General features: G+C 42.9%; 1 protein-coding gene across 14 annotated transcripts in view; it reads left to right on the forward strand.

Annotated features, from left to right (window-relative positions):
* Positions 1–12,801, forward strand: part of LOC135577036 (dymeclin-like) — a 151,462-nt gene extending 138,661 nt beyond the window's left edge. For 3 of the 14 annotated variants that reach the window (XM_065044648.1, XM_065044652.1, XM_065044658.1), the window contains one exon: positions 7,097–8,851. In XM_065044648.1, the coding sequence (XP_064900720.1) occupies positions 7,097–7,324 (228 nt within the window). In that variant the 3' untranslated portion in view covers positions 7,325–8,851. Of the gene's footprint in view, positions 1–899; positions 8,852–10,390; positions 10,422–11,998 lie in introns of those variants that run through there. The other 11 variants (XM_065044650.1, XM_065044656.1, XM_065044653.1 and 8 more) reach the window with 8 other exon arrangements.
* Positions 12,802–13,583: the final 782 nt, after the last annotated feature.

A 13,583-nucleotide genomic window follows, 5' to 3' on the forward strand; every position in this document is an offset into this window, starting at 1 on the left:
TGTTTGGGGAGATAATTACAAAATGGGAACCGGTTCCGCTGCTAAAATACCACCTTGCTCCCCCTTAGGATGCATCCTTACACATTAGAGTAATTGCTCTTATTTTTATCTAATAATTTTGAAACCAGAAAAGAATTTAAGTAGTTAAACTCTGATTTGCGTTGAATTTATGTGCTAGTTGGAGGTATGGGAAATAAAACTAAATGCTATGATGGATGTGAACTTGGAGGAGGTTGTATTTAAAAGTTGCTAGAATATGACCTGATTTGGATCTAGGAAAAGTAAAGTAATGGATTGATGGTTAATATGCTGTTTATTGACATCTGTAAGACATTGCAAAAGGTACATGGGGCTGAGGAATGTAACTATTGCTCAGCTAATTAGAATTGCATATAGAGTGTATTATGGCTGGAAAGAAATGGGAAAATAAAAAAGCAAAATATCCCAGGCCTGTGCTGTTTGAAATAAATTTCAGGCCTGTGTCAAGCTGCAAGATAAACTTAGCTCCCTGGCAGCTCCCAGGCAGCTCCCACTTAGCACCAGCAATTAATGCCACCTGCGTGGCCTTGCCTGTATCTGAACTGCAGCAAGAAGAGAAAGGAAAAAAAAAAAAAAACAAGCAAGAAAAACCTGGCTGCCTACTTTTAAAGTGGTGAAAGGGGGGTTTTCTCTCCTCCCCCACTGCAGCGATGTTGTAATACTGAATGGAGCAGTCTGAGGGTGAAATTTAAAAGCATCCCTAGCAGATCCGTAGTTCTAATGAAACTCGAAAATTAAATAAAAAATATTTTAATAAACTTATCTTGTGGTAACTAGTTGTAAAAGACTTCTTAGTAAATTCACCATGATAGTGTTTGAGACTGATATTGCCAATGCATTTTCCTCGATCCCTTTGGCAGCAGAGTGCAGGCCACAGTTTGCTTTCATGTGGTGGAGGGATGCGCAGTACACCTGGAATCGACTGCCCCAGGGGTGGAAGCACAGCCCTACCATTTGCCATGGACTGATCCAGACTGCACTGGAACAGGGTGCAGCCCTTCAAAACCTGCAATACATCGACGACGTCATCGTGTGGCGCGACACAGCAGAGGAAGCGTTTGTGTTTCCTTCTGAAAACTGTTTTATCCATAAAAGCAAGCAAGGTCAAAGGACCTGCACAGGAGATCCAGTTTTTAGGAGTAAAACAACAAGATGGGCATCGTCATAGCCCAATGGATGTGATCAATAAGATAACAGCTATGTCCCCACTAGATAGCAAAAAAGAAACACAAGCTTTCCTAGGCATTGTGGGTTTCTGGAGAATGCATATTCCAGGTTACAGTCAGATTGTGAGCCCTCTCTATCATCGAGTGACCTGAAAGAAGAATGGTTTTGGATGGGGCCCTGAGCAGGGACAAGCCTTTGACCAGATTAAACAGGAAATTTTTCATGCGGTAGCCCTTGGGACAGTCCAGACAGGACAAGCTATGAGAAGCATGCTTTACAGCGCAGCCGGGGAGCATGGCCCCACCTGGAGCCTGTGGCGGAAAGCACCCAGAGAGACTCAGGGTCAACCTCTAGGGTTTTGGAGCTGAGGATATAGAGGATCTGCTACATCATGACTGAAAAAGAGATATTAGCAGCATATGAAGGGGGTTAGTGCTGTAACTTGTAACCAATAGTGAAAAGACACATGAACTGGTAGAATTGTATAAAAGTGCACTTGTAGCAATAAATGGCACCTATTACCCTATCACTTTCATCTTGAAGGAATTTGGTCTATGTCGTTTGTCCGTCTCAACCGCAACATCTGGTGACCCCGACGTGATCCTGCCTGAAGAGGATCTCGCATGACAAGGTGACAGCGTGAAGCTGTGAACAGCTGAAGAAGAGCTGTGGAGACGGAGCCCGGTACAGCTGATAAGAGCAGCCGAGGAGAGCTGCCGAAGATCCGGATCGTTGAAAAGACACCTCGCTAAGGAGTAGGTGAGCTACCGGGAACATAGGGGGAAACTTATCTAAAGAAGAGGGTACTATATTATCCACATGGAAGCTGCTTCTGAAGAAGCGGGATGTTAGCCTTCCGGAACTGACTTTAAGAAAAATGTTACTATAGGGCAAAGCACAAGGTTTAGAGGTTAATCCTGTGACAGCATTTAGTGTTTCACAATGGATGGACTTGGGAGATAAACTGTTTGATAGTGCTACCCAAGGGTCCAAGGAAGCAACTGAACTGTTAACAACGTGGCGCTTGTTATTAGATACTCTGAAAGAGTTAAAACAGCAACAGGATAAGGCAGAGGTGGCAGAGGGGGATGGTCTTCCTGGCCTTCCTGGGCCAGATTCGGAGGAAAAAGCAAGATTAAGTACTACTCCAACCCCCCCGTTACTAAAGATTTGTCAAAACCGCCCAAGTTCATATTATCTGACACGGATAAGGATCCGCGGCACTTTCTTGGAAAGTTAAAAGGAATAAAGGAGGAGCGTACGTATGTGTGGCCCCGAGATCAGATAAAAGCTATGAAAGACTCACATGAAAAAACAGCGTTGGGTTATATACGATCTCGGGATGGGCCCCCGGAGCACCGGTCAGAGCAATGCGTTCAACCGACTGCTCCGCCGTCATCAATCACGGCTCGAACCTCTGCTCTACCATCATCAACCGCGGTTCCGCCGTCTGCGTCACCGCCATTAATCACAGTTCAACCCTCTGCCCCGCTGCTATCAGTCGTGGAAGAAAAAAATGGACTTTTTTTTTCCTATCCCCCCTTGCCTGAAGATTTAGGTGGGGAGGACCCCCCCGTGGTGAGCCAGACCGAGCCAAATAACATAATTCCTATAGATTTGGGTCCCCCCAGCCTGCCCCCACCCCCCTCCCATGCTGCTGCAGAGCAAATTCCTGAGGGTGGGGTAGAGTTTCAGAGCGTAAACCGAACTTACCAAAAAGTTGGGATTTACCCCCAGCTTCGATTACAGTTAGACCACGGGACCCTGTGCGTTTCTGGAAAAGGGTGAAGGAAAAAGCTATGGAGGTGGGGGACTGGGACTTATCTGAAACTATATCGGTTCCTACCCCTGTTACTGAGGAGCCACCCGTTGAACCTGTTGACTCTATGGCATTTACCATCGTATGCCATAACCCTGCAGGGGGGGAGCCCCATGAGCACGTTTCTTATTCCTGGAAAGTAATTCAAGATTTGCAAAAAGCCACTGCTCAGTACAGGCCTAACTCCCCTGCGGTTATGCAGCTGTTACGTTTGTTATCTATGGAAGCTATGACTCCCTACGATGTTTCTCAGTTAGCTCAGATTATTTTTCAACCTGTACAGCTCTCAGTGTTTCAAAGTATTTGGCAGCAAAGGGCTGAGGCACAAGCAGTGGTAAACGTACGCTTCCCAGAAACTGATCCCCGTTCTTCTACTGGTGTGGATGTATTGATGGGCTCGGGGCAGTTTATTGATCCGCAACTTCAAGCGCAATGGCCTCCTCTAGTGCTTGAGCAAGTGAAGGCCATAGGGATCCAGGCTATAATTAGAACAGCAGAGCTGGCAGAAAAAAAACAGAGATATACTGCTATCAAGCAGCGTCCTAAAGAGCTGTTTCTTTCCTTCGTTGAAAAATTACTAGCGTCTGTCGAACGTCAGGTATTCGATGCGAATGTCCGGGGACTGCTAGTAAAACAGCTAGCTCGTGATAATGCTAATTCAGATTGCCAAAAAGTGATTGAAACTTTGCCAGGGGATCCAGCTTTAGAAGCAATGATTACTGCTTGTGCCAAGGTAGATTCAGTGGAACATAAAATGACTGCACTTGCTGCTGCTATGGCAGCAGCTAGAATACGATATCAAAAGTGCTATGAACGCGGTCGGAATGGTCATGTAAGACTCATCAGTCCACGTACAAACAAACAGGCTTCAAAAGCTGTACACACACCTGTCTATGATACAGCCTCAGTAACTTGCTTCAAATGTGGAAAAAAGGGACATTTTTCTAAGCAGTGCCATTCTAGGTATCATTCTAACGGACAGCTACTGCCACAGGGAAACAACAAGAAAAGCGCAAAGGGGCGCGTGCAGACACAAATGCCTCCTTCAACAACGCTTTGCAACCCTGGCAATCCGTTTCTGGGGTCAGTGCACATGCAGTCTTCTGCGACACACTATCAGAAAAAAACAGCGGAGCAGCCAGGATGGATGTATCCACCGCCCACACAGTAACTATAACAACTCAAGAGGTGCATAAAGTGCCCCTGGATGCTTGGGGGCCAATTGGCAGGGGACTGAGTGCTTTGTTAATAGGACGATCAAGTAGTACCCTGCAAGGATTAATGGTACACGTGGGGGTTATTGATGAGGACTATACGGGACAAATTTGTGCCTTGGTTTCCACAGCGACACCACCTGTGACAATACAAAAAGGAACACTTTTAGCTCAACTTGTGCCCTTTTTGAGTTCTGTTCCTAGGACTGAGCAAGTTCTTCGTGGGGACAATGGACCTGGTTCAACTGGAAAGCCACTTATTTTTTGGTCTCAAACAGTGTCAGAGAAAAGGCCACAAATGGTTTGTACACTCATAATGAATGCTTTTGTTCCCAGCCAGGTGACCCTTACTGGACTACTTGATACAGGAGCAGATGTCACTATAATTTCACAACAGGACTGGCCTCCTTCTTGGCCCTTGGTTTCAAATACTGTGGGTGTGATGGGACTGGGTGGAGTCGCAAACAGTTTGATGTCAGCTAAAGCAATAGTGATTGCTAATCCTGAAAACCAAAGGGCTACAGTGAGACCTTATGTGGCCCCAGCCCCGCTGAATTTATGGGGGAGGGATTGCCTAGGGCAGTGGGGAGTACGGATAACTACGGATTTTTAGCAGAGGTCACTGTGATGCAGGGTGTTTCTCGACCCACTTTAGCACTAAGATGGTTAACTGAAAGATCAGTATGGGTCAATCAGTGGCCCCTTGCTCAGGAAAAACTTACAGCCCTGCAATCTCTTGTGATGGAACAGCTAGCTGCGGGACACATAGAGGTCTCACATAGCCCTTGGAATACTCCTGTGTTTGTTATCAAAAAGAAGTCTGGAAAATGGAGATTATTACATGACCTACGAAAGGTTAATGAGGTTATGGCAACTATGGGAGCTTTGCAACCAGATTTACCTTCTCCTACAATGATTCCAATGCAATGGGAAATTGTTGTAATAGATTTGAAGGATTGTTTCTTTACTATTCCTTTAGCAGAACAAGACATGGAAAAGTTTGCCTTTACTGTTCCATCTGTAAATAATGGAGAGCCAGTGAAAAGGTATCATTGGAAAGTGCTGCCACAAGGGATGAAAAATTCACCTACCATATGTCAATGGTATGTGGCAAAAGCTCTGAGTCCAGTACGTGCTTTGTTTCCATCGGGGTATTGCTATCATTATATGGATGACATTTTGTTGGACGCAGCAACGCCACAAGAATTGAGTGAAATGGAAAATAAAGCACGCGAGTCATTAAATCGGAGAAGGTGCAACAACAACAGCCATGGCTTTATTTGGACATGAAAATTTTGGATCAGACAGTGATACCACAACCTATAAAACTGCAAGTAAAAATCAAAACACTGAATGATGTGCAAAAATTGGCAGGAATGATCAATTGGGTTGCACAGCAGGTAATTCCGAAAATTGAACAAGCAATCAGTAGTAAGCACGTATAGAGAATTGGTTTGACAGTGTCTGTACAAGCAATTGTTTTGATTGATCAATGCATTCCTTTTGCTATGATCGCACAATGGCATGAGAAGTGGGGAGATCCTCTACATATTTTAGAGTGGGTCTTTTTGCCAGCCAAATCAAAAAAGACAGCCCCAGGTCTTTTTGAACTGGTGGCTCAGGTAATTATTAAAATCAGATTACGTTGCATGGAATTAATGGCAAGAGATCCAGAAACGATCATGCTTCCTGTGCAAAGTGATTATTTTGAGTGGTGTAAGGCTAATAGTTCTGCACTACAAGCAGCTATGATGAATTATACGGGTCAAATCAGTTATCATTTGCCCTCACATCCAGTGATTAAATTAGGCAGTCAGGTAAGATTTGGTCAGAAGCAATTGAATCAGTCAAGCCCAGTAAATGGACCTACAGTATTTACAGATGGATCAGGAAGGACGGGCAAGGCAGCCATTGTTTGGAAGGATGGGCCACAGTGGCGACATCAAGTAGAATATCAGGAAGGATCACCACAAGTGGTCGAACTTAGAGCAATGACCATGGCGTTTCAGGCCTTTCCTGGCCCTGTGAATATTGTGACAGACTCTGCTTATGTGGCTGGGCTTGTACAACAGTTGGATAAAGCTGTATTGGGACATGTGTCTAATGAAAAGTTATTTGGTATTTTAAAACTGTTATGGCTTGAAATTCAGAAGCGTCATCATATTATGTCATGCATGTTAAAAGTCATACTACGTTACCAGGTTTCATAATAGAAGGAAATGCAAAAGCAGATTCTCTAGTTTCAGCAGTGACTTTAGGACCTGTTCCTGATGTTAAACAACAGGCAATAGCGTCACATCATTTCTATCATCAAGGCTATCGTGTCTTGAGACGACACTTTGGCATTTCAAATTCTGAGGCACGTGCTATTGTTGTTGCGTGCCCTGATTGTCAAGGTCAGCATATTCCTACTTATTATGGTACCAATCCCCGTGGCCTTTGAGCTTTGCAAATTTGGCAAACTGATGTTACACATGTACCTGAATTTGGGCGCTTGAAGTATGTTCATGTCTCTATAGACACCTTTTCTTCTGCTATCGTTGCCACTGCTCATACTGCAGAATCTGCACGAGATGTGATACGTCATTGGCAGCGTGCATTTTCCTTCTTGGGCGTTCCGCAACAGGTAAAAACAGACAATGGTTCAGCATATGTATCCCAAAAAGTTGCTTCATTTCTACAGCTCTGGGGAGTATCTCATGTTACAGGTATTCCTCATTCTCCCACAGGGCAAGGTATTGTGGAACGTGCTCATGGAACACTCAAGCGTTTTCTTTTAAAACAAAAAGGGGGAATGTTGGGTGAACCACCTGATGCACGCTTGGCTAAAGTCACATATGTTTTAAACTTTTTGCAGGTTTCTAATGATGCCCAGATGCCGCCCATTCTACGTCACTTTTCCTCTTTAGTGGCTCAAGAAAGGGTAGGTCCAGGGGCAAAAGTGTTGGTGCGGGATTTGCGCACAGGACAATGGACGGGTTCACATGAATTATTAACCTGGGGGAGAGGCTATGCTTGTGTCTCTACAGATCAAGGACCACAATGGTTGCCTGCGCGAAATGTGAAACCTGTGTTGCCTTCCTAATGATGATTGCTGCAGCTGCTTCATCTTGGATGCCTGCACAGACAAAAACTAACATGTGGATTACTTTAGCCAACATGACTGGCCAGGACTCCATATGCCTAGCTATGGCATCTCCGGAAAACCTTTTCCACACATGCTTGGTTGGCATCCCCCTTGATGACTGCAGCAGCATCACACAACTGTTTCAAAATAGTGGTCCGTGCAGAGGCATTGCAACAAACTGTAATAATACTAACATGGCACTTTGGATTAACTGTCTCCCGGAAATAGACATTGAACCACAGGAACTGGAATTGCTGGGATCTGTGCCCATGGATGCTTGTATCCAGCTGGTTTGTGAAAAGTGCCAGGACAATATGCTAAAGCATGAATGGATAAGACTGCAAAATGTTAATGCTACCCTTCATGACTACAGAAATGAAACTCGTTGGTGCAATGCCTCGCAGAAGAATCCAAGGGGTGTTGTTAACAATGTGGGACAGCGACCCCGGAAACTCCCGTATGGTGTATTCTTGATCTGTGGAGATAGAGCCTGGCCAGGAATTCCTTCTAATGCTGTTGGAGGACCATGTAGTTTGGGACGATTAACTCTCTTAATGCCCAATGTATCCATGATAGTCGATCACAGAAAAGCGACACAGGAAAAACATTTTTTGCATGCATCTAAGTCAAAATGTGATGACAGAGTAGATTCTTGGGGATCAGGATTAAGGGTTTTAGGATCTCTTGTACCTGGTGTTGGCACAGCTAAAGCTCTAAATACTTTAGAAAAATTAGGATGTTGGCTAGCTAAGCAAACTAACAGAACTTCTAAGGCTTTAAGTGGACTTTTGTTAGATGTAGATTCTGTAAGACATGCTACACTGCAGAACAGAGCTGCAATAGATTTTTTGTTATTAGCTCAAGGGCACGGGTGTGAAGATTTTGATGGTATGTGCTGTATGAACTTGTCTGATCATTCTGAGTCAATTCATAAAAGCATACAATTGTTGAAAGAAGGGGTTCAAAGGTTACAAGTTGATGATGGATGGGATTGGTTAAATAAATTTAGTAGCTGGGGGCTTTCAGGATGGTTGTTATCAGTAGTGAAAACAGGACTGATCGTTTTGATGATTGTTGTGGTTGTGTTACTAATGTTGCCATGCATGATTTCTCTGCTGCAAAGGGCCCTGCAGTGGACAATGAGGGCGGCATTTTTAGCACAAATACAAAAAGGGGGAATTGTGGGAAACTGCAGCAGGTCTGTGGAATCCTTGACAGAAAATATGGGAGTAGAGATCAGCCTTGAAGATATTAAGATTTACCCTTGAGAAGGATGGGAGTAAAGGAGTATCCGGAGATATGGAGTTGTACCCGTGAGAGAGAAGGGGATAGAAGAATAACATGGATGATAGCAAAATTAACCAATGAGGTGTTAGTGCTGTAACTTGTAACCAATAGTGAAAAGACACGTGAACTGGTAGAATTGTATAAAAATGCACTTGTAGCAATAAATGGCACCTGTTACCCTATCACTTTCATCTTGAAGGAATTTGGTCTATGTCATTTGTCCGTCTCAACCGCGACAGTAAATTGCTGCAGAACCTGCAAGTCTTTAACATCAGGTCACAGACCATACATGTATTTGGTCTGATCCTACATACCTGCACAGTTTTTGTTGATGGTTCAGGGAAGTCTCATAAAGCTGTAGTGGTCTGGCGTGAAGATAACGATTGGCATCATTCTGTTAAATTTGTTGAAGGCTCAACCCAATTAGTGGAACTTGGCGCAGTTTTGTATGCCTTAGAGCTTTTTAGGGAGGAACCTCTAAATTTGGTTTGTGATTCTGAGTACGTAGTCAAGGTCCTACAGCGCATCCTCTCGCAACAGCAACTTTTTGATATGTTTGTATCATCGCAAACTGCATTACAGCTTCACAAACACCCACTGTTTGTTACTCATATACGCACTCATACAACTTTACCAGGTCCCATAACTGAAGGTAATGCAGTTGCGGATTCTTATACTGTAGCTACAGTCTGCTTCCAGTCTGCCAGGGCTTCACATGCTTTCTTCCATCAGAATGCTGCTGCCTTAAAAAAGATGTTTGCTCTCACTCTCAAGCAAGCGACATAGTGCGCTTTTGCCCGGAATGTCAAGGTCTGATTACAAGCTCGCCCTCCCTTAGAGTTAACCCTCGCGGACTCTAAGCTAATGACATTTGGCAGTCTGATGTTACACGTTTCATCTTTTGGCCGTTTGAAATATGTTCATGTTTCTATAGATACTTTTTCAGGTATACTTTGTGCATCTGCGCATACAAGTGAGAAAAACAGAGATGTTCAGCATCACTGGACCCGTTGATTTGCTATACTGGGAGTACCACAACAGATTAAAACTGACAACAGTCCTGGATACACTGCTAGATCCACGCAATATTTTTTACAGCAATGGGGTGTTTCGCATGTCACAGGTATTCCACATTCTCCTACTGGACAGGCTATTATTGAACAGGTGCACTCCATGCTGAAACTGATGTTATTAAAACAAAAAAGGGGGAATATGACACCTCAGGAACAATTAGACAATGCAATATATGCTTTAAATTTTTTGAATCGTACTATGCCTCCCTCCTCTATCGCAGCAGTGGAAAAACACTTCCGTGTTCCAGATTCACTGTGTCAGAGACCAAAGGTTTTATACCGGGATCCCCTGCACAACAGTCAGTGGCAAGGGCCTGTAGAACTAATCACTTGGGGGAGGGGGTATGCTTGTGTTCTTTTTCCAACAGGACCAAAGTGGCTTCCTGCAAAATATGTTAAACCTTTCTACGAGTTGGACAAACATGATGCAGGACCTAATGCCAAAGATACAGCGTCTGTCCCTGCAGCAGAGGGCAACAAAGAAACAGAAGAGACCAAAGGAAGAGGCAGTAGCATATCAGAATAATACAGATTTACATTATTTGGACTGGGGACTAACTGGCGAAAAAACTTTCAATGCATTTTTTTTCCTTATTAGGATAACTGACCAGCTCTCTCCAATATTGGTAATTGTTGTAATTTGAATTATTCTGTTCTATTGTAGGTTGATTTGCAAGAAGAAAATGACACATAAGGTATGATGATCCACAGTGGGCATTCAAACTCACCAACAGAATGCCCCCTTTTGACTTTGGAGGCAAGAGGTGACTGCATCACCACTCCAAAGTAGTTTGTCATATGACTGTGGTCACAGGCTGGATTGTGAGGCAGTTACACATTCCCCTGAAATCTGGAGCTTTCAATGAGGAGGTTGACAGCTCTTTAGCATCTTCTGTGCCCCACTGTGCCTGTCCCCACATATGTACACCTAGAATGGTACCAAGGTGTTGTCAATAAGCTTCACCTCTACTAACTGATGGGTCAGGAGGGGTGGGACCCTCGGTCAATTGACAGGGTCCTTAACAAAGGAGGTGTCAAGACTAGCTGAGAATCTTCTGGACTACCTTGTAATGCCCACAGCTACATCTGGCCAAACAATGAAACAGGGTTCCTGCCAAAGACACCCTTTGAGTGGTCTTCTCAGAGCTGCGGGTCTGTAAACTAGAGTCCTTTCCTTAGACAGGAAGACCATCTAAGGAAACTTCCTGGGATTAATGACACCTCACTTCTTTATTTGAGTGAGTGACTATTTCTTGTGAGTACCCTGAAGTAAAAGGCCTCTAGTTTTGTTTCTTGTGAGTGACTACATGCACATTATGGATCACAGTATCACAGTATCACAGTATGTTTGGGATTGGAAGGGACCTCAAAAGATCATCTAGTCCAATCCCCCTGCTGGAGCAGGAACGCCTGGGTGAGGTCGCACAGGAACATGTCCAGGTGGGTTTTGAATGTCTCCAGAGAAGGAGACTCCACAACCTCCCTGGGCAGCCTGTTCCAGTGTCTGTCACCCTCACTGAGAAGAAGTTTTTTCTCAAATTTAAGTGGAACCTCTTGTGTTCCAGCTTGATCCCATTACCCCCTGTCCTATCATTGTTTGCCACCGAGAAGAGCCTGGCTCCATCCTCATGGCACTCACCCTTTATATATTTATAAACAGTAATGAGGTCCCCCCTTAGTCTCCTCTTCTCCAAACTAAAGAGCCCCAGCTCCCTCAGCCTTTCTTCATATTATATTTAAATATATTTAAATATAATTATATAATATTATATATAATTATAATATAAATATATTTAAATATTTAAATATTATATTTAAATATTTTATTATTATATTAATATTATATTATATTATATTATATTATATTATATAATATTATTATATATAATATTATTATATATTATTATTATTATATTATATTATATTTAAATATTATATTTAAATAATCTCCTTAGCTGATATCTGAACCTGTATTTTCTGTTATCAGAGTGCTAAATATGTGTAATACCATTGAAATTGTATTATAGTGTTTATGAGTGATATGAAGTAAAATAACAGTCTTAGCTAATGTGCAAGGCCTGATTTAGGATTTAGACAGTACCCTGCAAAATAATTACATAGTTTGTAAGAATTAGGACTGTAAGACAAAATGGCTAACATTATCTAATAGCATAAAGTGATTTAGACCCTAAAACTTCATTTTCAGCTCTCAATCTGCGTATATGGGTTTTTGTGGGAATTGGATATGCTTGTGTGATGTTTTTTCTTGTAGTCCTCCGAATCATCTGGAGAATGATACAGAATGCAAAGAAGAACAAAGCCAGGGTCCTTACTGAGCTCATTGAGAACCTGATGTTTAAAACAAAAAAGGGGAAAATGTTGGAAAGTAAAATGTGGGAAAGCAAGATGTGTGGTTCCAGCCACCTAGATGATAAAGAAAGATCAATACTAACATGACCATCTGGACGGTCAAAGATATAATACTAACATAATAATATATAAAGGCCCTTGGACAGATTATTTTGAAGTACATTTCTCATAATTGTAAAAAGTTATAGCCCAGACTCGTGAGAATGGTATCTCGGGCCAGATAACCGCCCCCAAGTGCATGGGATGTGTGAATGTTCTTGGGCCTGGTCTGTGAATTAGTGGAAAAACAAGTGAGATAAACATCACATGAGTTTAGTGTGTTCTTAATAACAATTAGTGGAAAAGCACCTTTTGTAAACATCTTAGTCCAGGCCCGTACCTGTAAATCCTATAAATTGTCAATGGTGAATAAAGAAGGCGGCCTAGGTCAGGTCTCTGCTTGGCCAGGCTCTGTGCCTTTTTTCCAGAACAAGATCTCTGACTGTACATGCATCTTTGTCTGCGTCCCGGTATGCGTCATTTCTAATTGCCGCACCCGTGAGAGAGAAGGGAGTAAAAGAGTAACATTGATGACAGCAAAAATAGCCAATGAGATGTTACTGCTGTAACTTGTAACCAATAGTGAAGAGACACATGAATTGGTAAAACTGTATAAAAATGCACTTGTGGCAATAAATGGCATCTACTACTTTCATCCTGGAAGAACTTGGTCTATGTCATTTGTCCGTCTCAACCGCGACATTTAACATTAACTTATTTTTGCGAAAAAGATTCTGTACAGAGATATATTTATAATGTGCAGTGGTTGAAATTCAGGAGGGGTGAAAATACAATATTTCAGTATGGTCCTGACCTCAAAAAGAGTAAGGAACAACTGTTTCATATTCAGACAGGATATCAACTTGCCTCTCTGCAAGTTAATGTAACCCACACCTGAAGGAAATCAGTTTGAACTACTGTTTTAAACACACAAGATCCAGATATCCAAATGCTTGTGGGAAGGAAATGGTTCTATGTTCAGATAGGCTCTGCAAAACAGGTGTGACAACAACAATTTACTGCTTATTAGTCTACTAGTGTCAGGTAATAGCTCTCTATTTGGTTTCTGTGGCAAGGTTTTGGTAGCGGGGACTGCAGGGGTGGCCTCTGTGAAAAGAAACCAGGGGCTACCCCCATGCCAGACAGACCCAGTTCCAGCCAGCTCCATAACATCCCCTCTGTTGACCCAAGCTGAGCCAATCAATGACATTGGTAGTGCCTGTTGCGATAAGATTATTAATTTAGCAGAAGTTAAGCCCCCTTGTGTTCTAGTGTGCCCACAGTATTTCACTGTGACAGCTAGGTGCAGCTGGGCCAAGCCCCTGAGTGATGCCCAATTACATCACATAACCTCAAGTCAGCACTATAAGTCTGATCGTGCTTGTCCTGGTTTTGTTAAAAACAAGTTTCTCTTTTAGTGAATTTGCCTGTCAGCTAAAGCCTTCTTA

The sequence above is a fragment of the Columba livia genome, chromosome W, assembly GCF_036013475.1.
Source record: "Columba livia isolate bColLiv1 breed racing homer chromosome W, bColLiv1.pat.W.v2, whole genome shotgun sequence".
In the NCBI taxonomy this organism is placed as follows: Eukaryota; Metazoa; Chordata; class Aves; order Columbiformes; family Columbidae; genus Columba; species Columba livia.